Source organism: Haemaphysalis longicornis, unplaced genomic scaffold, assembly GCF_048455015.1.
Source record: "Haemaphysalis longicornis isolate Haplotype H1 unplaced genomic scaffold, Haemaphysalis longicornis Haplotype H1 scaffold_9, whole genome shotgun sequence".
In the NCBI taxonomy this organism is placed as follows: domain Eukaryota; kingdom Metazoa; phylum Arthropoda; class Arachnida; order Ixodida; family Ixodidae; genus Haemaphysalis; species Haemaphysalis longicornis.
In genome coordinates this window covers 132,408,203-132,435,717 of record NW_027526460.1, presented here as the reverse complement: position 1 = coordinate 132,435,717, position 27,515 = coordinate 132,408,203, and the positions used below count along the sequence as shown (strand labels likewise).

Genomic DNA, 27,515 nt, shown 5'->3' with positions numbered 1-27,515 from the left:
CCCTTGTTGACATCAAGGAAAAGATTTGTAACTCCTCTCATCCTGCTTCTCACTAAAGGACAACTGCACTAAAAATTTCAACCCCTTGTAAACCCTATTTCCGTATAGTCGTATACTGCCTAAAAAGGCTGCAAGATATGAAATATGACAGCTGAAATACGCATATTTGTGGTGTAAGCGACCATCACAAAATCGGATTTTGAAAGCGAGATTGAGGAGAGCGTGGCCATTACGGCCAGGCTGAAATGGCGTTCCAGCTGGCCGGCTAAGAGGCGGCACGCGGCCGGCCGGCCGAGGCAAACCTGCACACAATGCTTTGCCTTCGCCACACTCCTAGCAGAAGCGTGCCCAGTGGAGCTCGACCGGTTTTCCTGACTGGCCGTAGGAAAAAGCGGCACAGGGCCAGCCGCAATGTCACTTCCGCTTCATGGCTCTCTGCACAATACGCCTGCAGGTGCACTGTCACCTTCGACGGAGCTGTTTTAAACGCTTCTAATTAACCCCGCATTTCATGAGGCTACAAGTTATGTTCCATTCGGTTTGGTGGTACGTACGGTACGTTCAAAGTAAATTTGGCCAAGGTGAAATTTGAGTGCAGTTGGCCAAGAGCAAAGGAGTAGGCTTACCTAAGATTTTTTTTCTCTTTTGGCCATTTAAATTGCTACAGTGGGGTCAGAATGGTTCTGACCAACACAAAATGAGTGATTTCCATGTCAAGGTTCCTGCGGATTTCAGTATTGGCAGGAATTTTAAGGGATTTCCAAATTCCTTTCCATTCCTTGACACTTTTTTGGCGTGGTGTTAAATAATGAGGAATATGTAGCGGCCTTCTGCGGTTGTTGTGGTGCTGACTATGCAATCTTGTGCATAATTTAGCACCTGTTGTGAGGGCCCTCTTGGGATACAATGTCAACCACATCTAGCTTCTTGGCCAATCCCCTGTTAAGTCAAATGCCATCTCAAAGATATGCGGCTGATTTAACTGTAACAGGGGGCACTGGCTAGTTCTAGGGCAAGTGTGGAACTGACAGCCCTGACTGGAAACTGACAGCTTCAAACTGATAATGTTGAAATACAGGTGTATGTGCCGACGGTGTTACAACATTGCAGTATAATGATGTCACATTACCAGTGCATTTATTACCCGTGCCTTTATCGTGCAGTTTTCATGCCTGAACATCACGCATAATGCATTCGTGTGAACCCAATGGGCGCATATGTCAGGTGTTCACTCGCTAGGCTCAACAGCGGTAAACCCAGCGGTTCGTGTGGACACATTAACTCATTCTACATCCAGAAAAGTGGTGCCTCGCCGTTCCTAGATGAAGTTAGACATGCAAATACCTGCTTGCTAGCAAGGATCGGGTCCTGGAAATACTGCTTCCAGCACATGTGCTCGCGCATCTTGCAACAGTCTGAAGTTGTCTTTGAACCCCAACTACCAGTCACGCACAAAAGACAAATATCTAAATTGATTGTACCACAACAACTTCAGTAAGACGTTGGTTCCTCTTTTCGAATCTCGAGAATATTCCACTTGCCTTTTATGCCTCCACATTCGTAGTCCGATCATCGCAAAATACCTTGCGCCATTGCTTCCACAAGTACTCAGCTGTTACCAGCTTCAGACTAGCCATTGTGACCAATGCACCGCAACCGTCCACCATGGTCTTTTTAACAACTTCATTTCGGTGTCCCTCCAGGGGAAGGGTTCAAGTGAATTTCCCCAAGTCTGCATTGTGTTTTTTAACTTACGGGATACTTCATGTGTGAAGCCATCGGGTTACCTGTCAGGTTTAGAACACCATGTGTTGTTTGCAGCTTCTGCACCACCAGTAACCGTGAAGTCGCACTGATTCTCAAATTGCTTACCTGCTCAAAATTCCAAGAGAAAATGGTAGCTAGGACCAGCTGGTTTGTGGTTAAATTACCAGCTAAGATATTAGTCTCTGCTGTGTTGCTGATACATTTACCGGTTTGTCCCTGCACAGTTCACACAAGCAAAACATCTCACAGAGTTGAATTGTACTGCGCGTATTTGCTGGCGCATTATTACAGCCGATTGGACCAACTTGGTTAGGAAGGACATGTTTTTAAGAGCTCACATACCCCCCTTTACAGGAACCCATGCACATAAGAATGTGCGGTAATTCTTTCAAAGCTTTGCCAACCAGGTGGTACGCAGAGTTTTGCCTGGCTGGCTTGCCTCATCCTGGCTTTATTGGAGCCGTGAAAACTTTCCTCCCAAGAACTTAGAGCTGCCAGAACTAGGACAAAGGTGTACTCTACATGCAAACTACAAAATTCTACATCTACATGCAAACTACAAAATGTCTGACAGGGCGGCATATGCCTTTGAGATGTGTATCCCCTACAACCTGCTCATATAACCCTGTGATATATAGTATAGCCTGTCTGTGCGCAATCCCAGAAGGGATCCAACAAGGCACACAATAAAACCTCATTATAAGAGACAGTCAAGGGACCCAGAAAATATAGGAAAACCACCCAAAACGTTTCCATTCAAATGTCCCTTGTAACCAAGTGTCCCTTGTAACAGTGTCTCTTATAACAAGGTTTTACTGTAGTGCTTCACTTTCTATGCTGCCCTGAGCAAGCTTGATCAGCTCTGCTCTTGCTCTTCTGTTGACAGCCAACTGCAAAAAGCTCCTAAAGGAACACAAGTAAGGCCTTTTCGGTGACCAAACCACCTCGGCACGTGGAAAGTCCTGCAAAGCGCAAACCAGGGCGTGCTTCGACGGCCACCCTAGGGAGCACGAGCCAAGACAAACAGTAGGGAACATTTGCCAGCGCACTGCAAGAGCTGCTCCAGTGCTTTCGGGTATCTGCACTTCTGGAATGCAGAAATTGCAAAGGCAAGAAGGAAACTGATAGGAACCTTCCTCTGAGAAAGGCACTTATGGTGCAAGTTGCCAATTGTTGGTTGCTCCGTATCTTGCCAAGGTGAGTTAAACAGATATGATTAAGTTGTGACAGCCTGTTGATGTGCTATTACAAGTGCATTAGTCTGGATACTTTCAACTTTCAATACAGTACATGTTTCACCAGTACGCTTTTTAAAAACAGTTGAAAAGAACACCTGTCCTCTTTTTTTTTTTTTTTTTTTTTGTTCAACTGGCTATTTGCTGTCACCGAGTCTTTTTGTGCGTAATGTGGAGTGTTTTACATCAGCACAATGCTTCAAAATTAGTCAGCCTAGAACTGTAGATCGGCAATCGCCTTGTTTACAGATGCAAGTTTATGCGTAAATCAGTTTCTTTCAACTCAACACTAACAGTACATGCATACCACCCGTACACTGGTTGCCCCACAAGATATGCATGACCAGGAACACTTTTTTAAAAATGGTGCATGCGTACATAAACTGCATTTATTGCCATTGGCTGCGTAACATTATATTGGCCCCCCTGCCAGCAAGATGGGCCCTCCTTTCACACGGTCAGTGCTTGGATCACATGTTCCCCTTCATCTGCCATCTCTCCTTGGTCTCGAACCTGCCAAACACCAAAAGGCCAGACACCACTGAGAACGCATCACCAATAACAGGCAACACTTCACTGCTTGGTTCCAGCAACCCAAACAAAACTCAGGGAAAAACATGAAATCTTCCAGTGAACAAACGTGCGTAACCCAGGTTATCTACGCCTTCAACTGGAAATCTTTATACTGTAAAATTTGCAACACTGTATCATGCGATGCACAGAAGGCATAATACCCCATAAATTTCACCTACCAGCACATATTGGGTCGTACTGGATGTTGTACCCCTTTCTTGTGCAAGCACAACAACTGGACGTATGAACATTTACAGCATATTTAGTCTACCTTTCGTAGTCTGCTTAGTCGAAAGACTCGCTACATGAATGCGTGTCGCAGTTAACGAAGTCGGACACTGCGAAGTTAGCTCGAAGGTTCATAACTTGATGAAAATTTCGTGAGAATAAATATCCGCTCGCATTTTGCACTGATACTTAGTGCACAGCTTGAATCTTCGTGCACTCATTGCATGGTTCACTATGTACAAAGTTTTGTTAACTGGAAAATGAACTAAATATTATCATTTATAAGCATTCCTAGAAGAGCAGGCACCTGCTGTTAAGACCGATGAGGCACGTGGCAACAGCCTCGTTAGTGTTGCATCATGGCCGCCATGGGTGCAGTCATAGCTGATTTTACCCAATCGGCCCGACCACTTCCGCTCACTAACTGGACAGAGTCACGGTTAATCATTGATAGTGACTCCGGCTAGTCAGTGAGCGGAAGCAGTTTGGACGGTTGGGTAAAAATCGAGGCAGACTGCTCCCATCCAGTACAGCAATCATCTCTGGTGCAATGAATGAATGAATTTATTGTCAAGAAAAAGGAAAGGAAAGACCACCAGCAGGCGTAAATTGTCACACCTAGGGGTGGACACCGGAACGCCTTGCAATTCCGCATCTGCAAGAAATCAGTCTGTCTTGATTTTACCCAACTGACCAAACCGCTTCCGCTTATGACAAGTCAAAGCCACTATCAATAATTTGCAGTGATTCTGCCTAGTCAGTGAGAGGAAGCAGTTGGGCCCATACAGAGAGAGGGAGAAATAACTTTTATTTGTCCAGTTTGTGGAGGAGAGCTAGACCTCCACCCTAGGCGTCGGCCAGGAGCCCTTGGGTCCTAGCAGCGTCTTCGGCTAACTGGACGGCCCAGGCTTGATTCGCCGGGTCTGAGCTGAGCAGTATACGGTCTCCCACTGCTCATTACTGCTAATTTTGCGGCTCTGAGGAGTCGCCTGAGGACATGCCCATAATATATGTGCAAGATCGGCCCGTTCCTTGCATCTCCGACATTTATCTGAAAACTGTCCAGGATAACAATGACTATACGCGACGGGGTTCGGGTACGAGTTCGTCTGAAGAAGCCGCCAAACCACAGATTGCCTTTTACTGAGGGATGGATGAGCGGGGGGGTAGCGGGCTCGTTCAAGCCGGTAATGAGTAGTCAGCTCCCTGTAAGACACAAGCCTGTCTCTGCCCGTCCAGCGGAGCGAGTGAGCATCTGGGTCAGAAGTGTCGACGCCAGCTCGGTCGGTAAAGCCTCGAGCCGCATCGTGCGCACACTCGTTTCCGGCCAGGCCCGAGTGGGCCGGTGCCCATATCAAGTATATCTTCCCATTCCTCTCGTCATGGGATCGAGATTTTAGGATTTGGGACGCCTCGGGTGAAATTCGCCCTCTCGAATAATTTAAAATAGCCGACTTAGAGTCGCTAACAATGAATTTAATTTTTGGAGAAGCTGTCATCGCCAGGGCGATGGCCGCCTCTTCACCCACCTCTGTGTCCGTCGTGCGGACCGAGCATGAGGCAATTGAATCCCCACGGAAATTGACCACTGCGAGTGCCATGGCGTCGCGAGCAATGTAATCAGCGGCGTCTACGTATACCACGTCCTCTGATTTTTCATATCTTTTGTGTAGGGCTTTGGCCCTGGCCTGTCGCCGCTCTTGGTTATGTACGGGGTGCATGTTTTTCGGTAGCGGTGGTATGTGCATGCGATCCCCTATTTCCGCTGGTAGGTCTATTTTGGCTCGGGGTATCCCTGCGGGAAAAATGCCAAGTAATTTGAGGATATGTCTGCCGGTTAGACTCTGGATAAGTCGCTCCCGCTGTGACAGCCTTTGAGCTTCGATAATCTCGCTGAGGGTATTGTGAAGCCCGAGTGCCTCGAACCGTGCGGTTGGAGCTGTTAACGGGATCCCTATGGCCTGTTTCTGAACCCGCCTTATCATGGCATTTAGCTTGGCTTCTTCATCGCGTTTCAGGTGCAGGAATGGGGCGACATATGTTACTCTACTAATGACGAAGGCTTGTACCAATCTCACGAGGTTGTGTTCTTTCATCCCGTGGTGTCGATTGGCTATTCGTGAGATCAGGCGAGTTGTTTGGTGTACGCTCTTTTCAAGAGCGAGTATGGTCTCTGAATTGTGTCCGTTGGCCTGGATGCGGAGGCCCAGGACTCGGATACTTGAAACTGTCGGGATGCGTTGGCCTCCGCATGTAAAGAGCTGAATGTCCGGAGGTACTGAGTCTGTCCGGCGTCCCCTGCTAGTCAGGCGATAGAGTAGAAGCGCTGATTTCTCTGGAGAGCAGTTCAGGCCACGAGGGATCACGTAAGTTTCTATTACCTCTATTGCCCTTTGTAGTGTCTTGTATCTGTCCGTCACTGCCACCTGGAACCCACAGCGTGACGTCATCTGCATACAGGCTGTATTGCAAGCCGTGAATGTTATCCAGGAGTTCGGGGAGGCCAATCATGGCTACATTGAACAGGAACGGAGAGAGGACAGAGCCTTGCGGCGTCCCCCTGCTCCCCAGTTCCAGCGTATCCGATTGAATACCCCCTACGCTGAGCGTAGCCGTGCGGTCCGAAAGAAAGTTGCTAACGTAATCGTACGTCCTTCGGCCTAGACCCAGTTTGGTTAGGTTTTCGAGGATGGCCGTGTGTCTTAAGCAGTCAAATGCTTTCGCAAGATCAATTCCCAGTATAGCCCTGGTGTCTAGTGGTGAGCAATGCGCTCCGTCTATGATGTCATGTTTAAGTCGAATCATCACGTCTTGTGTTGAGAGTTTAGGCCGAAAACCGATCATTGTGTGTGGAAATAGGCCGTTTTCCTCCATGTATTTGTTAATTCTGTTGAGGATCACGTGTTCCATAAGTTTCCCGGCACATGAAGTAAGAGATATAGGTCTTAAGTTTTCTATCTGGAGCTTTTTGCCTGATTTGGGAATCATGACTACCTTCGCGGTTTTCCACTGGCCCGGGATTTGACCCCGTTCCCAGCACACGTTCATGTATCGGGTTAAGGCCTCGACAGAATTGTTGTCCAGATTCCGTAGCATTTTATTTGTAATGCCGTCTGGACCCGGGGCGGAGCGGGTTCGCAGGTTGTGAATGGCACCTCGTACTTCGTGCACCGTGAGGGGGCGGTCCATGGTTTCGTTCCCGGTCCCTGAATATGGCGGGAGCACTTCTGCGGAGCAGTCCCCTATGTACTTCTGTCGAATTGTTTCAATTAGCTCTTTGTCGGAACCTTCAAATCTGTGAAGCAGAATACTCAAGTTGTGCCTTTGCGTGGTCTTGCTACTTTCCGGGTCAATGAGGCAGCGGAGAAGATTCCAAGTTTTCGCAAGACCAATCTGGGATTCCATGCTGTCGCATGTACTGTACCAGTTTTGCCGCATCAGTTGATTGGCGTAGTTTTCAATGTCCCTATTGAGGGCGGCAAGACGTCGTCGTAAGTTACGATTTAATTTTTGTTTTCGGAGTCTCTTTTGTAAGCCTTGTTTGGCCTCCCACATGTGTAGGAGTTTAGCATCAGCCTGGTAAAGATCCGCCTCTACCGGGATATCCTTGGTGGCTTGCTTAGTATCTCTGTGCAGTTGTTCTGCCCATTCTTGAATATCGTCTATGTCGCTTGTAAGAGGGACATCGTTTATATCATAGACACGCTCGGCGTCCCTGATCTTGCGAAAGGTATCCCAGTCAACAATCCTAAGTTGTTTCCCATAGTGCTTGGCGATCCTAGTCTCCACGGTGATAGCGATGATATAATGGTCACTACCTAAATTTTCGTGTGTGTTTAGCCACGTGGCTTCCTTGCGTGTGTTTTTGGTGAACGTAAGGTCCGGAGTTGTATCATCGCTAACACTATTTCCCATTCGTGTGGGGTGCGCCGAGTCTGTCACCAGGGAAAAACCCTCCTGGTGCGCGTCGAGCCACAGGTTCCTACCCTTAGTCGTGGCCCGCTTGTATCCCCACTCCGTGTGGCGGGCGTTAAAATCTCCTACTATAATTATCGTGCTCCCTCGAGCTAAGTCTAACACTTTACGAAAAAGCTTAGCGAATCTGTGGTTGCTTCGGGGGGAGCTGTAAATGTTTAGTACAAAAATGCTGCTTCCCCTGTGTTTTCTATCTGGGATTAATTCTACAAGGACGTGGTTCGCAGACGTCGTGTCCTCTCCGATGTCGCGACGCACGGCCGGAAGGTTCCGCCTCACAAGAGTGGCTGCTATTGGTTTCTTTTTTGGACATTCACCCGACGCGCCCTCTTCCAAATCGCTAAATGATTTATAGTTTGAGAGTTTTGTTTGGACGCCAGTTTCCTGTAGACAGACGACGTCCGGCGCTTCTTCCGAACCTGTAGTTTTAATAAATTGTTCTAAGTTACCTCGTTTTTTTTGGAACCCCCGACAGTTCCACTGCCACAAGACCAGCGCGTTACTCTTTCCCTGCTGCATAATCTATGGGCGATGCATACTCAAGAGAAGTTCTTGTGCCTTCCACCAATGTGGGTCGGGAATATGGTTTGGTGGCTTTAATGGGACCCGCGCACCCTTCCCGCCCAGCTCCGAGGCGTGGGATGGCGGCTTCTAGAGCTGTTACTCTGGCGTTCAGCGCTGCGATTTGAGTTCCAATACTCGCGGCAAGGGCGTCGAATTTGGCGCCAAGCGTGGCGCTAATTGTCTCGGTAAGCTTTTCACCAAATTGGAGGAGCGTTCCTTCATTAACGTATTTATTTCCACCCGACGGGGCATGGCTTTGATCTGAAGCTAATTCCTTGGCTCTGCGTTTCGATGGAGGAGAATCTGACTTCGATTCTTCCATCTCATCGCTAGACGAATTATCAAGGATCGCAATTTGCGGTGGTTCTGTTGCCCGCAATGGCTTCTTTGGGGGCCCAGTTTTGCCTGCTACCTTCCCAGAGTTGCAAGAGGGAGCGACTGATTTGGACGAGGATGGTGTCGTGCCATCGCTCGCGCCTTTGAGCTTGGATAACTCTGATTTCAGCAATTTGTTTTCTGCAAGAACGAGTTCCAGCATCTGTTTGATTTTTACAATTTCGGATTCCTGTTCTGCCCTCCCTGGGCTAATTCTGTCCTCCGTTTCTATGTTATTCGACAGAGCTTTGCTGTGGGAGACCGCACTAGCCCAGCTCACCTTGTTTTGTTGATCGCTGCCTTGTGAATGCCTTCCATTTCGGGACTTGGATCTGGACTTGCGTCTTGCACCCTGAGTGCTGGGGCTGCGGCGCCGCGACTTTGATCTCGACCGACGTTGGCTTCCGGTAGAGTGGTCGGCTGCTAAGGTGTCGCTTCTGCTTTGTCGGTCTTCACAAGAGAGGCGTGGGAAGGAGCTCGAGCGATCACGCGTGTTGGTGTTGCAGTCTTGCTTGAAGCTGGGTGACTTCAGTATAGTGTTACGTAAGTCGTCTTCCTGTCTTCTGTAGTTTTCTTGTCGTTGTCTCTTCTCCCATTTACGCTTCTTGAGAAGGTAGGGGGTGCAGAAACGAAGTGGGCACTTTTTGTCGCCGGTCGGGTGATCGCGGCCGCAGAGCGCGCACTTTAGTTCACAATCGTGATCTTCGGTTGGGGCCTTGGTGCCGCAGCTCTTGCAAATCTTGTTTTCTGGGGCCGGGCAGACATCGGCGCGGTGTCCAAGCCTGCCGCAAGCATCACATACTTCGTGTCTCTTCTTGTGTAAGAAGCACCTGTATTCGGCTCCACGGTAGTAAATGTAGTATGGTACCGTGTTGCCTTCAAAAATAATGATGGCCGAGTTGGTTCGGCCCATCCTCCTTGCTTGAAGGATGGTGGGATTTTTCTGGCATACGAGGCTTCTAGTAATATCTTCTGCACTGTCGTAATCCGGGATATTATGAATAATCCCTTTTACGGTGTCTTCAGGGGGTGCTGCGTACGCGGTGACTTCGTACTTCTTCTCTCCGAGTCGAAGTTCTTGCGCGGCAATGTATTTCTCTGCTCGCTGTACGCTGGGAGTGCTGGCGACGATGATGTTTCTTATAGAGTTGATGCGAAGAAGATCCTCCGATGCCTCCTCGTAGCTGAGGCCTGTCGCGCGGAGCACTCCGTCACGTAACCCCGCGTTGCTAACCTTGGTAACGTCTAGCCCCGTTCGCGGTCGGAGCACAACCTTGATGTGTTCCTTGGGCAGGGGCGGCTGCCGTGGCATCCGCTTCTGCCGGCGCAGCTGCTGCTGAGCACGTGAAATCCTGTTCCCAGAGCGGGAGCCGGCGTCACCTTGCTCGCGCTGGAGCTCCGAGGTTGTGCTTAGCTCTGTGAGGGCTCGTGCGCCACGACGGCGATGGCTCTCGAGCCACCCGGCCTCCTTCGTGATTTCTTGAGGTGAGATGGGCTCACCTTCCACTTCGATGCCTTCCATGCTGTGACTGTGGTCCTCGGGGGAAGGTACCCGCGAGTCTGGGCGGCGCCCGGGGGTGCGGAGGGGGGGGGGGGGGGGGGGGTGCCAGCCAGCTGGAACTAGGCCGCCGCTGCCGTTCCGCCGCGGTGAGGCGAAGCCTTGAGTAGGGTTAGCGGGGCGGCCCCGCCTTGGATGAGAAAAGCGGCTTGTGTGAGCCAGCCGCTGGTCCGATCTTCTGAAGAAAGGTGTCCCGTAGTAGCGGAGACCTCTAGATACACGTCGTGGTGATTTTCACTGGGATACACGTAGAAATTACGCCACCAACGGTTGGAAAAGATGGAGCCCATGTGGAGTGCTTACACACTATTCAGCCCCCTGGTGGCCAAAAAAACTGGGCCCATACAGTTTCATACAATAACAACTAGAGAGGAATCTGGCGCTGCGATCGTCCGCTGCAATGGGCGTGATGGGTAGTTGTGAATTCAAATTGGCGCTCAATGGCATGTCGAAGTTTTTTTTTTTTTTTTTTTTTTTGCGGTAGAATGCCCGTTGGCATAAAAATAACTTATTTACAAATATACATGGGCCCCGGCCTCTCGAAGGAAGTCAAGAAGGGAGCGGTGGTGGGGTCCCCAGAGCCACCGCTGAAGGTCGGGGGGTCTTCCAGGATGGAGGCCTGTGCCTCTCAGGTGTCGCTTTCTGGCTGAGGCCAGTGAAGGACACGCCCATATGAGATGGTCCGCGTCAGCTTGTGCGGCCGGAGCTGTGCAGAAGGGGCAGGTGTCGTCGAACGGGGCATGGTAGCGTGGTGGCCACGCCCGGGTCACAGCAGGTGCAAGCGCCACTCCAACGCGAAGTCTGCGCAGCAAAACCTCTTCCCAGCGAGCAAGTCTACTGGGGAGGTCCGTTCCACACGGGGGGATGAGGGCACGTGTGGCGCGACGCAGATCGTCCTTCCGTTGGAGAAAGTTTTGCTATGGATTGAATCGTGCAGGCAGTTTTGTTTTCGTTTTGGACTTACATGAACGCATTTGCTTGTCTATGCGGGGTGTTGGAAGAAGCGTTCAAAAATAGGTTTCTCCTTGAACTGCAAGACGTGCGTGCACTGACGTCGCCCTGAGTGGAATGTTTTACAACCAGAGTTGCGAATTGGGTGGGTTATCAATTCGTTGCCGGCACAGTGAGCACGAAAACATAAATGACGGCGCTGTGTGCGGCGAAGTTGCCTGCGAATTAGGAGTTGCGGCGCTGCTCATTTGGCAGAGAAATGTACTTTCGAAGCTGATGACGGTTGCGAATTGCTTGGAACAGCCACACCTCTCATGCGAACGCCGGCTCCTACAGCGTAGACCAGCAGTACCAGCGGCTGATAGGAACGCTGCTCGATGAATGTCACTAATCCAGGCTAGAATAACTTCTCCAAAAAGTGGTTTCTTTTTAGGAGCAGAAAACTTTTCTTAATATTAAAAACTACAAGCGGCGAAACTTTTACCAACAGTTGTTGGAGAAGTCCGCGTCCTGCCGTAATTGGCGGCAAATGGCAAATGTACTCCGCAAACCATTTCGACTCCGTGTTTGCTTTCTATTTAAACATGCTGTTTTATTTCGCACAAAACCAGTTTTTGGTCACTAACTTTTTTGTTCGCCATGTAATTTGTAAATGGAGAATCGGGCAATAAGAGTTTTTTTGTCAAAAAAAAACACAGTTTGCGCAGCCTTAGGCCCGTTTCGATCCTACGCAATCCGGTTCCAGAACTACCCACCATTCCCATCAAAGCGTAAGTGCCGTCTTGGAGTTCGAATTGACACTAGCGCCGGTTTCCCCTCTAGTTATTATTGCATGAAACTCTATGATTGGGTCGATCGGGTGAAATGAACTATGACTGCACCCATGGCGGCCATGATGCAACACTAACGAGACGGTTGCTGCAGCGTGCATGCGTGTCCTTGCATACTCACAGGCATGCAAGTATTCTTGATTTCTGCAGCCAAGCTTTGATCGTCAGTATCCGATGCCTTTGTGCGACACTGTGTGCTCCGATTACATATCTGCGGCCTTGCGTACAAGTCAGTACCCCGCATGCTGACCTATCGTTGCACGGAATTGCCCCTTTGATGTTTGCTGTTTACCCAACTGTATTGAAACAAACAAACAAAAGAAATTTTCCGAGGGACGGTTAGTTAGAACATGATGAAAACGTGCGCAAAAGCCGACGAATTTGCCTGTGTGGCCGTAGAATGGCTGTCGCTGCGAAATGGATGCTACAAAGGCGTCGCTCCGCGGTACCCTATTGAAGCGCGGCTGCTGAAAGCGAGAACACTTTCGAGCCTGGAGTAAGCAAGGACGTGCACGCGTACCAGGTTTGTCTCGACAGCAGGGGCCGTGCCTCCAGAGTGCACAGCGACAGTTTTCGCAACGCGCTCGCGTGGTCTGGAATATTGTGTCCCCGCCTGTATATTTATATTAAAGTGAAAGCTCTAAAATGCTGCATCTTTCAAGTTCATTTGTCGCATCGCAAGTGACCCTTCACTGGTGCGCGCATCTTTCTTATCGCCTTGCTTGCTTGGAGCCTCGCCGCTGCAGTGACACATGAATAGGCGATGGTAACATGACTGCTTTGCCACTGCTTGGTCCCTCAGTACCTGACCTTCAGCGCAAGTGAAAGGAGGAATCCAACTACCTATGCAGCTGGCTACAAAACCGCAAGCAAAGGCAAACTTTCACGACACACTGTGTGCACAGTGTTTGCGCATGCTCGTGGTAACAACTAGGCTTAGAAGTGTTGAACCTGAGCTTCCTTTTGTTTTGTTTTTCGCAGCTCAGAGAGTATTTGAAAAATCTGACGAACGCGAGCACTCAGAATAGACGATCGCCAGACTCACCCCCAGGAGAGCTTGGCTTGTCGCTTGACATAGTCTCTCCGCCGCTTGGCCTGGAGATCACTTGCATACCGCTTGGCCGCAAATGCGTTGGCAATCTTCACAGCAAACTGTTGGGGCGGGTAGGGAGATATCGCCGTGTGAGTGGCAGTCTTAAGTCCCCCCTCACACCGCCACCTTGTTAGTGCCAACCTGCCAAGTTCCTTTGCCAAAGACACCTCCTGCTTAGTCTTTATCAATTACAGTCCCCTAATCAGGCTGTAATTGATCAGCACGGAATGTTTCACTGGGAATAAAGCAAGGACTCTCAAAAATGCTCTGCCTATTTTCTGTCCCGACATGCACTGGCTGAAAAGTTAACACGGGTATTTATAACTAATTCCTTGAATGAGGTAGAGATGTGCAAATTGAACACAAAGAGCAAAAACAGTGCAAATGGAACAAGCATTTTGGTAGATGAATATCTTTCTTTAGTGTGAATACAGCTCCTAAAACATAGCCACGCAAAAAAAAGATAACTTTTAAGAGCTTTACATACCTGTGTGTTCATGCACTACTAGTGCTTGATAATAAAAGAGTACAAAGAAATATAAGAAATTAAAACAACACGTCAAAGCATTCGAACAATAATCTGGCACACACTGCCTTAACTTAATACAGGTACCTCAAGTAAGTACAAGAAGTGCACACTGGAACCCCAGGTATATGTCCCCGGGTATTATGACGGACTAGTAGAGTCCCGGCGAAGTCCCTGTAGCAACAAGGCATTAAGAACCTCGATTATACGATGCGATCTTATGCTTGGCCCTTGTTAATTGACGACTCACACAAAGCGAGCGATCACCCGCCACGTGACTCAGTGGCTAAGGTGTTGCACTGCTGAGCACGAGGATGCAGGTTTGATTCCCGGCTGCGGCGGCCACTTTTCTGATGGAGGTGAAAAGCAAAAACGCCCATGTGAACGAGATTTCGGCGCACGTTAACAATCCCCAGGTGGTCAACGTTAATCCTGGCCAGCACACTTACGCCATCCTAAAGGGAAAGGACGCCATCATCTGTGCCACTTTGTCTGAAAAGATGTTTTGTTAGACCCCTCAAAATTGGTCGATTGCCCGCGGTAACGAAAGAGATAAGTCCTCGAATACATACGACGTATGAACATGTAAAGTGTGAAGTAACTGTCCAGCAATATATCGTGGCCGCGACTGGCCCCTCTAGTTTTTGTCTGCTCACCTGCCTGTTAGCCAGATGGTCGCTCAGCATCTCGGCCTTGTCAAAGTCCCCCTCCGCAATGGCCCCCTCCACCAGGGACTCGAGCTCCGTCTGGGCGCACACACAGTCACAAGGCGTGTTCTTTTCACAAGGCCACTCATGACAAATTGCCACAACCGCACCAGTGCCTTAACCACCTGCCCCATATCAGTCGGCGATATAAGTAACGTGCCACTCATGACAGCAGCAGTTGTTTTAAGGGGCCATGCAGACAAAACACAAGTTGGTTCATTCAAAAGACTGCCTCGTTAGAATCATAGGGACACCACTTCTAACGCACACTTAGCTAAAATAAGCTACATAATGAGGAAGAAAGAGAATGGCCATGCGACCCACTAGCTTACCGGTATTTCCCGCAACAGAACCTATGGTGTCATATGCCCAGCTGTGGGGTTGGCTGAGGCCGGCAAAAGTAAGTTAGGGAGGGCCTATAAACTTGCTAAACGAACTATTTGTGCTTAAATGCAATGCACCTTCATCTTACAGCAGTAATAATGATGGGGTAAACAATGAAACTTACGAAAATACACAATAAACATTGCTGTGCCGAAACACCCTGCTGTTGGTACTGGGCTCACTATGCTTGTTTTAGCTCCACACCAGGCCGCCTCTTCGGAGTTGTCTTACACGACACTGGCCAATTGGCATAAGCGACGCTGTCTTACGGGACCCTGTTTGTCGAGCATACCCCATGTTTCACGAAATTATTACTTTCTACCATAACAAAACCAAACAAGCCAGGGGCAAACACGGTCACAAACGAAGCAACGCCGGACAACGGTTCATGGCTGAGTATGGTGGCGCCATCTGGGATGACTGACAGTAAGCAAGGCTGCAGAGCCCAATGACACACTAAAAATTCATTTGAATGTCCGCTCTTATAACTTCATGGCTGACGTACCGAAAACGTACGATTTGGTGAGAGAATCAAAATTTTAACCTCAACTGAATAATTTCTCAGTGAATACTGCATCGTTTGTTGGCAGACAAGCACTGGGGGCACTATGAAACACAGAATCTTTCGAATAAAACAAACTTGTAGTATTTTGTCTGCATGGCCCCTTTAAATGGGCCGTGAAGAAAAGTCCAACTTTATTGCAAACCTCAAACACATAACTTCGAACAAATTAAGGAAAGAAGATGAAGCAGTGGCAACTCCCCTACCACCTTCGGGAAAAGTCTCTGTGACCTCACACGACCTTGTTTGTGCGATTTGCAGCTGCCAACCAAAGCCACCTCTTAAAAACATCACTGGGCGATTGTAGCAGAGCCCCTCATTCCGTTTGACTGTGGGCCTGTGTTTGCCATTGCTGGCTCACATTACGTCACTCCCGCCCATGTTACGTCACTCTGGAACGAAATTTGAAAGTTGTTCAATATGTTTTACGTTTCTTTGTTAAGAAACACTTCGGTTGGCTGGAATGAAACTGAGCGAGTCACCAAAGGCGTTTTTTTTTTATTCTGCCTTTAAGGCCCTTAATAATGCTGAAAATGGGTATTGCGGTGCCGTGCAGTTTTTATTTAACTACCTATGGTTTACGACGTTGCAAATCATAATGAGAGAAATGCGATTGGCAAAGCTTTTGGAAAGGAACAGAAAGGGAAGGAGATGCAATTGTGAAATAAATAAAACCCTTGTTGAGCATTTAAAAAGAAACAGTAGCTTCTGTCTTTAAGTATCACCAACCAAACAGGGTGCCTAACTGCCGTGGTGGGTAAGATTTGTTCCCATTTCGACTTCAATCAAATGTTTTGCCTTGACTTACATTGCACCTAAACCTCTCTTACTTCTAAGTGGGTGAATGTAAAATCTCGTCCCGCCTTAATGCGAACATACATACCTATTAATGTATGCGACCACCAGCAGCTGTTACAAGACCATGTGTGGAAGTGACGACACGTCAAAGCCATCCATCCGACCATTACTGGTCGCTACTCTGGCTAAGTGTGCGTGTATTTTCTAAACCTCCCAGGTGACTAACTCATTCGCTAGCTTGCGCTGGTCAGCACCTTTTGTGGCATGCCCTTTTATGTCGCGACAAAATTTGGAGGGAAGTGGGAGATAGAAATACCAGCTGTAATTATTTCTAAACAAGGTACTGTTATAAAGCAAAAGTCAATTGCACAACGTACGATCTTTGGCTTAAAATAAAGTTATTCAGTCTGTAGAGTCCTTTTAGGGCCACGCATGTAAGCAGTATTGTCTGCAGGCGAGGTCAACACAAACTTTCTTACGGTAATTTGGCACCAACGTGCTGATGCCGCTGCCTCTAAAATGTGCTTGGTGACACAATACGCTTAACTGTAGGTATTGGAACACACACACAAACAAAAAAAAAATTTGCTTTTGGTATTTAATACTTCCTAAGGGCTGACCCGGAGTTGAAATTATCAAAACACCCCCCAAAAAGCAAAACCTCTAAGACAAAAATGGCAGGTACACTATTGACTGCAGAAGTCAACCTCTTTCGCTGCTCACAGAGGGCGAAGGTGTACAAGCTTACTGCGGATGCCTCCAGGCAAGGCAACAGAATGTAAATGACTTGCATCAAGTTGCCACACAACGAATCCTGCAAGATGTAAGTCTCCTTTTTTAAGGGTGACCAGACATCCCGTTTTGGCCGGGACAGTTCCATTTTTGAGGTCGACTTCTGCCATCCCGTTTTTTAGATGCGAAGCATCTCATGCTCGGGGCTGTGTCCCTCCCTCCCTTGTTGTTGTCCGCCGTTTGCACTCTACTGCACATGCACGTCTCTTCAGCCCCGTCAGCGTTTGGACTGACGGCAGCGCAGTCCACTGTAAAAAGAAATAGTTAGGCGGCGCACGGTTTCGATCCCGCGACTCTCTGGCCGCAACGGGAGGTACGTGGCGCTCTTCCCACTGCGCTACAAACCGAGACGGGAGCATGTGCTACGAACGCGCCTTATGTCCTTCACTCATTCAAACTACGTCAAGAAGCTACTGATACAACGAAGGCACGCGAAGCTGAACGTCAACGGAAACGACGAACTGAAAACTTTAGAGGAGGATGTTTAATTTCCCGTGGGAAAGCTGTGGCGGGAAGCGCCAGGTGCCTTGCAGCTCAACCAGAGAAGAGGACGAAGAGGGCGGGCAGCGGGGTAGGAGCGTGAGCACGCAATAAAGAAAGACGAGAACCAGGAGGTGTTCGATCAGGTAACGCGGGTGTCGGTCTCTTCGCTGTCTCTACATTTCTCTGTCTCTACATGGGGGTTCACACTACGTTCCCATTCGTGCTCCGATAAATGAAACAACATAACGGCAACACAATGGAACCTACACGAAACCCCCATGATGCTTCGCATCCTCCTCATGGTTCCCCGCAGGAAGATGGTGTAATTTTTTTGTCCTAATACACAATCATGTCCCGTTTTCGCAGGACTGCATAGTTTCAAAATTGGCACCAAGAAATTTGATCAAATAAAGAATGCCAACTCACTACAAGTATATTTTACAGGTATGACTGTGTACTTTAAAATATTTGCCAAGAGAGTAAAATTTAGATCTATTTCTGCCAAAGCACGCCTTGAAGTTTCTTGCCAAAGACAACTTTGAAGAGGCATTACTTCACCACGTGGACCATTGACAACCAAAGCATTGAAAAGAAACTACAAGATTGGAACTCTTCCCGTATTTTAGACTCTGTGAGAGGGGATATATACTGCGCTACGATTTTTCGTGTCACAGAACTGGCCTTGTGTTTTCCCGGAACCACAGCTCTAGTTGGAGCGCGTTCTTTTTTTCATTATTATTGTTGTAAAGTCAATGTGGACATCAACCTGCTGTCAACATTGCGTGCAATGTTTCTTGTGCAACTGAATTTTCTGTACGATTGCGAAGAATTTTACAACCGAGTCTCACAGGGTAGAGCCCTGCTTAAAAAGTCAAATCGTCGGCAAAATACACCAACGAAGGACCAGAAGCAGGCACTTCGAAATGAACGCACGCGATAGATCTGTGAGTGGAACTGCTTTCCCGTGCTTTGGGCCACGTGAGGGCTTAGTGCAAAATGTAACATTTTAGATTAAAACCGTTATAAATTTTCTCTCAAAATCTCAAGCCTGTCTTTTTTACCCCCCCCCCCCTCCTTCCCACTGGTGTGTCCCATTTTCGACCTACAGGAATATGGTCACTCTAATAACTTTTCCGTATTGCATGCACAGCTGAAAGTTCTTGGATGTGGCTACACACTATGAGGTAGCCAAAGCAGCAACATTCCTTCATTTTCATAAAAGAGTGGAGAGAGTTTACTTGCCCAATTTAGGTGGGGGGTGGGTTGCAGTCCCCCATATTAGATGACAATCAGGTGAAGTAAGCTATGCGGGCAAGAGATTGGCAACACTGGGAACCATCAGTAAGCAAGCTATTGTCGATAGTTTGGGACAACTTCCAACTATCACACAGATGGGAATGTAGCTCGGACAAGTATACCATATGGGTTGAACAGGTCGAACGCAATGCACTGCTGCTGGTAACGTGCTTGCCCTCCAAGCCATCAAAGCACGACAAGGAATGTTATCTTCGTAAATAGCAGGGCTCGCAAAATTACACAATTACTAATCTGTGATTACTAACTCTGCCTGTTTCGTTACCACTTCACTGCTACCCTTCATGGTTGCGTAAAAAGATATATAATTTGAATTGTTATTCGCGATGTTCAGACATTCGTAACTTTTGATGCAGGCCAGCTCAAGGTGTGGAACAACCCATGCGCAACTTCTTGATCCATACATGCAGTAACTGTACAAAAATTGTAGGCACCCCTTTCGCAGTTGTTTTAAAAGCTTAGCAGATACTGTCAAAGCACAAATCTGCCAATATCTGTTATACTAAAAGAAAAAATAAAGAAAGAAAACAGCTTCACATCTGAGAATTTCAAGCAGCTGTACATGAAGGCTCATTTATGTCTTCAGATCAGTTACTCTAATTTGGTTCTTAATAAACCAGGTCCCTTTCAAGAAGCATGGGATGAGTTCAACTAACAGAGCCACCCATTACAAAACTAAGTTTTCCACCCCAGGAGGGAGAGCAAGAGGTGGGTACAAAGAGCGCACCTTGGGTCCACAGCTCCCCTGCGGGACCGCACCGGTCAGGTGGTCGTTGACCGTCAGGAAGGGACGCACCTCCTGCCACTCCTTCTGCTCCCCTCCCTCGCACTGTGGCGTCTCTTTAACAGGATCACCGCTGAAAACCCAAGGGGGAAGATTAAGAGGGACCATGTCTAAGAAGCAAACAGATTAAGAAGCAACCGCCTTCTCACCCACCTGCCCAGCCCAATCTTCAAAACTTCTACTACAGGTTAGATAGAATGATAATGTTAGTCTTATTGCACTCCTTCATTTGTGCACAGTTCACTGGTACCTGATTCAGCTGCATCACTCCAGCAGTTTTTTTACGAAAGCTGTCAAAAAATCAAATATAAAAATCCAAATAAACTGAATGCCGTCGTTTTATGCAAAAAAAATTTTACATCTACAATCAGAATGAAAAACTACATATGTTATCCAATTTTTATCATCATCACCGTAAAAAGAAACATTTTTGATCAAAGAGCCACGAGCCCCCCTTAATCAAGCTTTTTGCCATATGGGTACGCAGATGCCCCTGCAGTTTTTGGCACACTTAGAGACTGCACCTGCACCGTCTTCTGGTCTCAATGGTCAATTCTGGAAAGACCTGCGCCCATCCCAAAGATGTGGGCTCACCTCGAAGAGTCGGCCCATTCTTTTGCAGCGGCCAGCTGCCGCCTCCTCTCGCGAGCCCTCCGGCGCTGTTCCGTTCGCCGGCTGATGGCCGCACTCCTCTCACGCAGCCGCCCTGCTTCCAGACTCGCAACCGCTATCCTCTGCACCACAGGGCACCCACACATGTGAGTAGCTCTGGCCGAGTGACCAATCCAAACACCAGACTCAGCCTTCCTTCAATGAACCAGGGGCCGGTTCCCAATGAAATGTTCGCTAACTGCACAAGCGTCTGCCAAATGCTGTCCGTTTGTCTACGTTTAGTTGGAAAAGAAGGAGGCGAAGAGGTGTCATTGCTGCCACTGAACTTAGAGCTGTGATGCTTGTAAAAGGTGACATACCTAGGTATTATGATGACGAGGAAAAAGAGAAATGCGATTACTAGCAAGAAGAAACAGCGCAGAAAACTTGGACGCAGTAGACAGACGTGGACAAGCGCTGACAAACGACTAAGGAAAATTTTATTCGAAGTGATTACATATAGACACGCACGTGCGTAATCTGACAACGGTGTGAGAAGGAAAGGAAAAACTAAAACCATAAACTATGTGAGAAGGACACAGTTAATATTTAAAAACAGCCATTCTTTTTCCTGCTGAAGGAGTGCCACCTTGGCAGGCACCAAAAGAGAAAGAATGGCTGTTTTTAAAGGAGCCATGAAGAGAAAACACAAGTTTGGTTCATTCAAAAGATTGTCTCGTTAGAATCATACTGACACCACTTTTAACGTAAACTTCGCTCAAATAAGCTACATAATTAGGAAAAACGGGAATGGTCATGCGACCCACCAGCTCATTTCCCGCAACAGAACCTATGTCGTCACATGGGCTAAGCTGTGCGATTGGCGGAGGCTGGCAGAAGCAGACGCAAATAAAGTAGAACTTACAAACTAGACGAACGAGCGATTTGCGCTTAAATTTAGGGCACATTCTTTACAAAGCAATAAGAATGATGGGACAAACCGTGGAAGTTACGAAAGCACATGTAAACATAGAAGTACTGATGCGTTCTGCTGTTCGTACTGCGCACAGCATGCCTGGTTTCGCTGCACAGCACTACGGGGCTTGGGGTTGTCTCAGACGACACTGGCCGATTGACGCAAGCAACGGTGTCTTACGTGACCCCATTTGTCGAGCGAGCACTGTTTCAGGGAACGAATATTTTCTCCCAGAACAAAAACAAGCCAGGTTTAAATGCGGGCAAAAACAAACCAAACGCTTGCCACGGTATGGTGGCGCCATCTAGGCTACGGAACGTAAAAAAAAGCGGGAACAAACCAACACCGCTGTTCAGGGTGGAGACAACCTTCGAACGGTCCCGTGCCGCCGCAATTGGGCCAACGGGCTCAGCGCGTTATTCTTTTCGTTTCCCACGAGACCTAGCAATGCGAAACAGACAATATGATTCAAACTTCCTCAGTAAACCGCGTTGCGGCGATAATTTTAGCGCGGTTTTGACACAATGACTTGCTTCGGCGGCGAGCGAGCAACCGAAAATGGCGGCGCCAGCATATACGTGTCTCTACCCTGTACGGCGGATGCGTAAATGAAGGTACTCTAGGCTGCAGAGCGGTCGGTTTCAGTGATGTCACTTGGGACCACGAAAACGCACGATTGAGCGGGAAAATCAAAATTTTAACCTAAATTGTTTAATTTCTCAGTGAATAAAGCACCGTTTGAATCCGGACAAGCGCTGGGGGCACTATAAAACACGAAATCTTTCGAATACAACCAACTTGCATTTTCTCTTCATGGCTCCTTTAAATATTAACTGTGTCCTTCTCACATAGTTTATGTTTTTAGTTTTTCCTTTCCTTCTCAAACCGTTGTCAGATTACGCACGTGCGTGTCTATATGTAATCACTTCGAATAAATTTTTCCTTAGTTGTTCGACAGCGCATGTCCCCGTCTACTGCGTCCAAGTTTTCTGTGCTGTTTCTTCTAGCAATGAATACCCAACTAGCCCAAAGTGAAGCCTTAAATGCGATTAAGGTGTGGCAGCGAGAGTCAGCTGCTCTCCTACACAGGTAGGAGGTCACACACGCGATGGATAAGACGATGGAAGAGATTTCCCCTGTTTTTGATCAGGATCTATTTAATAGTTGCATCCGGGCAAGACTGCAGTTCCAATGCATGCTTCAAGTCTAGGCTGGCAGTACATGGCACGTAAAATTGGAGACGCCCTTTGTTCAGCAAAGATATTAACTCCCTGTGAACTCCAGGCTCAACCCCCTTGGCAAAGATTTTGCCGACTGTTCATTCTCGCTGCTACTGAAGCAGCTGGTCGCCACAGATAGTAGGCCACACAACGTTGTGGAATGTATTACACCTTTGCCGCTCTGAGTACAGTGACACATCAAGATTGTTTGATTTTCGAAGGTGTGGGCATCATGTTTGGACAAACGTGGGATTACCTATATTTCAGGATGTGCACTAACACCTGAACACCACAAGCACTCATGTACAGTCTGTAAAAATTTTCTACACCATGACGAAAGTGCACAGGCCACAGGAAATTGAATGCGCAAGCGTGCGTCTCAAGCGAGGCTGAAATGTTGTTTGCCAGAAAGCTAGAGAAAACACCTTTCTTCCTTACTGTCAGAAAATAATTTTGTCGCCGTTAAAGGTCAAGCTTATTCTTTGAATTCCCTGTGGTTTGAAGGCTTACTCTTGGCCTAGAAAATTTTGACAAAGACTGCACACGCCATAAAATACGTTTGGTGCATCTCAACTGTCCATGCAGTACCTATTAAATTCCAAAGCCATTTGTTTTGTACAGAGGATACTCCCACGAAGGACACCAACTGAAGCTCAGAACTTTTTTGTTTTTGTTGACTGAGAAATTGTTTGGAGCATTTAGTAAAAAGCTTTGCACAAAATTTGGAAGAGAAAAAGCATCAGCAGCACTCCTCAGAGGCATACTTCAACTTATACTTTTATTTCTTGAGTATATGTCTCAGCCTGTTGGCAGAACTACAGAAAAAAAAACGAACAAAACAGTACCACGCAACACTTGCTTGCAGCATACTTACTATGCAGCAAGCCAGTGCTTTGTCTCACGTTTTGTGCTGCCGTGAACTGCTACTCGCTTCAAGTGTTTCTCAACCGACCTACCTTTTATGTACCTGGTAATAAAAATACAAAAACAAAAGCTTCGTCACTGAATTCCTGCCTTGAACTGAAGCCTGCAGTCACGAGTCCTTTCCATATGTGAGTGAGCATTAGCTTTCTCTGTTTCTGCTCTTTACAAAGCACTGACTCTCACATAAAGGTCGCTGTAACTGGAAGCCAAGAGCTCATGCCCAGCGCACATCCTCACTCAAAAAACCATTCATCTGAGGTCCATATTCAGCATGGTTCTTTTCAGCACGCACATATGCTTGGTACAAATAGCACACATTTGTTTCCAGGATAAAGCACCGGTTTATGCTGTTCTAGAGCACTGCTGATTATTCTGGCACAACCTCACCGAGCAGTTGTGAATGCAATATTGGCCTCAGTGAACTCGGTACTATGGAGGCTTCATAAGCGATGCGTGCCAGCCATGTTCTGCATTACCAAGGTCAAGCTAGGAGTAGGATTACTAATTCGCAATAAGTTTGGAACATCTTGATGGTAGCGCACATACACATGGACACTAGGAAAGGAGACGACAAAGAAGATTTACCGTCTCGCGTTGTTTGCTGAGGGCACGCGATCAGACATTCTTCCATGGAAGAAATGTCGTTCCACAGAAGAAATGTTGACCTTTCTTAAATGAATAACAAGAGCATAACTTTGACCCACCACAATACATCACTGTCATCGATGATCTGCAGCCCAGAATAGACACACACGGTCAATGCCATTTACAAGATTCTTCTACCTTTATAAAATCTTTCGGTGGACTACGTTTCCAAGCAAATCTCGTGGCTGAAATAAGTGTTTATAGAGGCTCCTCTTACAGTGAATTCCTCGCTACAGCGAACATGCACTGACTTGTTTACTATTTTGTAGTTCTGTATTTACAACTGGAGCCAATTAACGAAACAGTGACCCACCAAATAAAACTGAAACTGTGGACAACTCGCCGAGGCTGGCGAATAATTAGCAGCCAAGTGCTTAGCTTTCATTCGGCTCCAATTTCAATGTCGCCAGCGGAGTTTCAGCAAGTACGCCGACATCATTTTGGAGCACCGGCGGGTAGTTACCTCTTTCAAGTCGCTGCGAACAGACGCAGGCTCGTCGGCGACGTTTTGTGAGCTCGTCGTGCATGATGCTACTGGCGAAGGTGAGTCTTTTCTTTTCCTCGGTTTTGTGGCGAATATGTCGATCTCGCTCAAGTCTAGCTCATCCTCACTGTCCGATGGTGACTGCATGATCGACCATCTCACCGCAGTGATCACACAATTTTCTTCAACTTGCCGGAAACTAATTCAGGCCTGCGCGGTAAAGAATTAAACGAGGGCAGTAATGCATACGCTGGGGGCGAGAAATTGGCGCACCGCTGTCACGACTCGAAGCGAAAACTACGATGCACGCGACGCCGCGATACCACGCGATACACAACAACCAGACCTACAACCACAACCTCCTCCCCTAACCATAGAGCTCCGTGCGAGTTGAAAAACCGAAAACAAAGGGGCAGGTGGCGCCATCTGGGAGTCGGCGGCTGGCCTCCTTCCTGCTCCCATTTCTTTGCTGTTTGTTTGCGCGTCACTTTCCGTTCGCTCGGGGCACTCAGCTGCTCCAGCCAACCGTCGCCGCAGGCCGAGCTGTCAGCAAGTTTTTTCCCCATCGTCCGTCGTCTCAGATGTCCTGAGATCTGTCGAGCCACGTCTCGCGTTCGGATCCCACGCACGAGTTGTACTTTCCGGCGACGAGAAGGTGAGCCGAGGCTTCCGCCTCTTCCTAATCCAGTGTAGTGTTTCGAAAGTGGCCAGCCGCGTAGCCCCTCACCACGACGACGCGCAAACTCGCTTCGGGTCGCGCTCTGTACCGCGCTGAGGACGTGGTGGTCAAGAAAAGGGCATCTCCGACGCAAGCGGCGGTTGCGATCGCGTTGCACGCGCGTACAATATGTTAGGATGGTGACTGTATGGGCTCGCGCGCTAGGGCTTTCGTCGCTTCCCGACGGCTGGTGCTCCACTTTTGGTCTTTTGATCGTTAACCTCAAAAGTTCCTGCAGTGTGCCGTCTAGACGGCAAGGTCGCGAACCCCGTGCCTGCGCGTCTCTTTTGCGAGCGTTGCAAACACTTGCAAGAGCGTGTCAGCGCCGTCACTGAATGGAGAACCGCGCTGCGCTTCGTACAACGTGTTTAGAGCCGCTTCATTTGCGTGTCTTAATCCGGTCTTCTCTCCGCGCGTGCGGGAAATTTGGTCACGGTTGATTGGTAATATCTTCCTGCCGCACTGGGATGAGGGCCATTATAAAGATTTATGTGCGTCGCTTCATCGGACGCATCTTTTGTTTTTCTTGTATCTGACGGACGCGGTTCAGTCAGTTCAGTCTCGGTGACCCAGATACGTGAGGCGTGCCGAAAGTCATTGTAAGTTAATCTGGCATCGTGACTGCAGTGTTAGCGCGCACTGGATGCTCAAGGAAGAACAAGGCTACCTCAACTTTACGAGCGCACGCCGGGCTCACTTTTGCATTCCATTAATGACGTTATTCATATGTTAAGGTTTTCATGCTCACACACAGTCTGTTCGTGCAAGAGCAGGTGCTCCATTTGCTTTCGAATGATGTATCGATGCAAAAATGATTTTATTGTACGTAAAGTATACGCTGCCATAAATTGTGGAGTAGTTTGAATATTCATTTTGTATTCGTAACTTGGGCTTGGGACTGCAAACAGACCTGTGGTGGTTTTAGAATGCCCATAACAAAACTCTAGCGCCGAAAAAGAAGAGAAAAACAGTCCTCAATTTCGACCTTGTTCCTTTAGTTTTGCTGCGCTGAGTGCATTGTTGAAGCATGGATTGATTTTGCAGAACCCAAAACAGTTGCTCTGTCATTGCTTTTCAAAGCTGAACTCGGCTCTTGGTATCTAAACAGTGCAATGCTGACTACAGGGCGTGTGAAGAAAAAAAAAAAAAAAAAAAAGAAGGAAGGCAACAGACACCACATTGTATTAAAAAAACTGACCTACACGAAAGCATCAGTGCGAGGTTGTATTGCATGTGAACTTTTCTCTCATTGCAAAACAAAATTGGGAACCTTTGAGCATATAAAACTGCCTGCATAAAACAGGTGAGCAAGGATTATTTAATTAGAAATACATGTTGCAATATTTAATTTTAGCAACACACACACGAATGTGAACTCGTTCGATATACATAGTTTCAGACAGCTGTCTGCTTAGGAATGGCGCATATGTAATTGGCAGCAACTATTCAAGCGAAAGTGGAGGTGCATATGGTTGTTTAAAAAGTTGTTAATATGATACAACTATCTAGAACACACTACATTGCAGGTTTGCTGCAAAAAAAATTACATAAGCATGCAAAATTGCTCATGCTACCAAAAAGCAGACTTTAGGTGCAGTTTGAAAAGCTTTCATTCTGTCGTGAACACCAAAATTCTCTCGTAGCCTCGCACAAAACACTTTCGAACTCAGAAGGGGGTGGGGAGTTGCAAGATATGAACTGCTGCTAGTTGTATCGTACAAATTCACTTTATTCAAAACAAGACAAATTTGAAGGTTCCTTAGCTAAGGGTAAAGTTGACAGCTGTAGCTCACTATATTAGGGCTCATGTAAAATGATAAAAATAGTGTGGATTTGTTTTGAAGCTCCCATTCACAGCAGCAGCCATATCCTCTCGCGGTGGGCATATATCAGTGTCCACTGTGACTATACGTGCAGTATTTAGGTAAGTGGTCTGAAAACTTAAACAGTAGGGATGGCCTGGTTAAAAACAAGCGGGAGATTTTTGTTGTGATAAGTGTATGAGCATTGTCTCCTTTGCGTCTTCAATGTCTGCTGCCTCATGCACTTAGCCGTTCGAGCGCTTGTAGAAGAGGAAGATAGAATGTGAATCGGAATGGAAAACTGGTGCCGTGATGCATCGTATGTGTAAAAATTGGCAAATATTGTTTTTTTTTCTTTTAAGTCGATAGCCTTATAGGTGCCACGCTGTGTGAAGAACTGGCATTGTCGTAGCCTGGCACAGGAAAGGGATGTTGCTGTAAGAGCTAACAAAAAAAAACACATTTGAGATCGCATGAAAATTGAATCTATAGCAGGAATATGATGTAGTAATGTAATTGACTGTCCTAGTTGGTATTCCATTATGCACAGTTCATCACAAAAAAAAAAAAAAGACGGGGACTAGAAAAGACACAACACAAGAGCACTTTTTTCTCTCTTTTTTTGTCTTTTCTAGTCCCTGTCTTCTTTTTTTTTT

General features: G+C 47.5%; 2 protein-coding genes across 2 annotated transcripts in view; one reads left to right on the top strand and one right to left on the bottom strand.

Moving 5' to 3' along the window:
• Positions 1–3,356: 3,356 nt before the first annotated feature.
• LOC144152543 (uncharacterized) lies at positions 3,357–24,656 on the bottom strand. Its single transcript, XM_077683838.1, has 6 exons — positions 24,319–24,656; positions 20,094–20,233; positions 19,443–19,572; positions 14,332–14,421; positions 13,102–13,208; positions 3,357–3,515 (listed from the first exon to the last, which is right to left on the bottom strand). The coding sequence occupies exons 1-6, from the start codon at positions 24,484–24,486 to the stop codon at positions 3,473–3,475; spliced, it is 678 nt and encodes a 225-aa protein (XP_077539964.1). The 5' UTR covers positions 24,487–24,656; the 3' UTR covers positions 3,357–3,472.
• Positions 24,657–24,809: 153 nt separating this feature from the next.
• The window catches only part of Qtc (GRIP domain-containing protein quick-to-court), a 41,881-nt gene continuing 39,175 nt past the window's right edge, over positions 24,810–27,515 (top strand). Inside the window, exon 1 of the mRNA XM_077683839.1 lies at positions 24,810–24,994. The gene's annotated coding sequence lies outside the window, so the exon portion shown is untranslated. The remainder of the gene's footprint in view (positions 24,995–27,515) is intronic.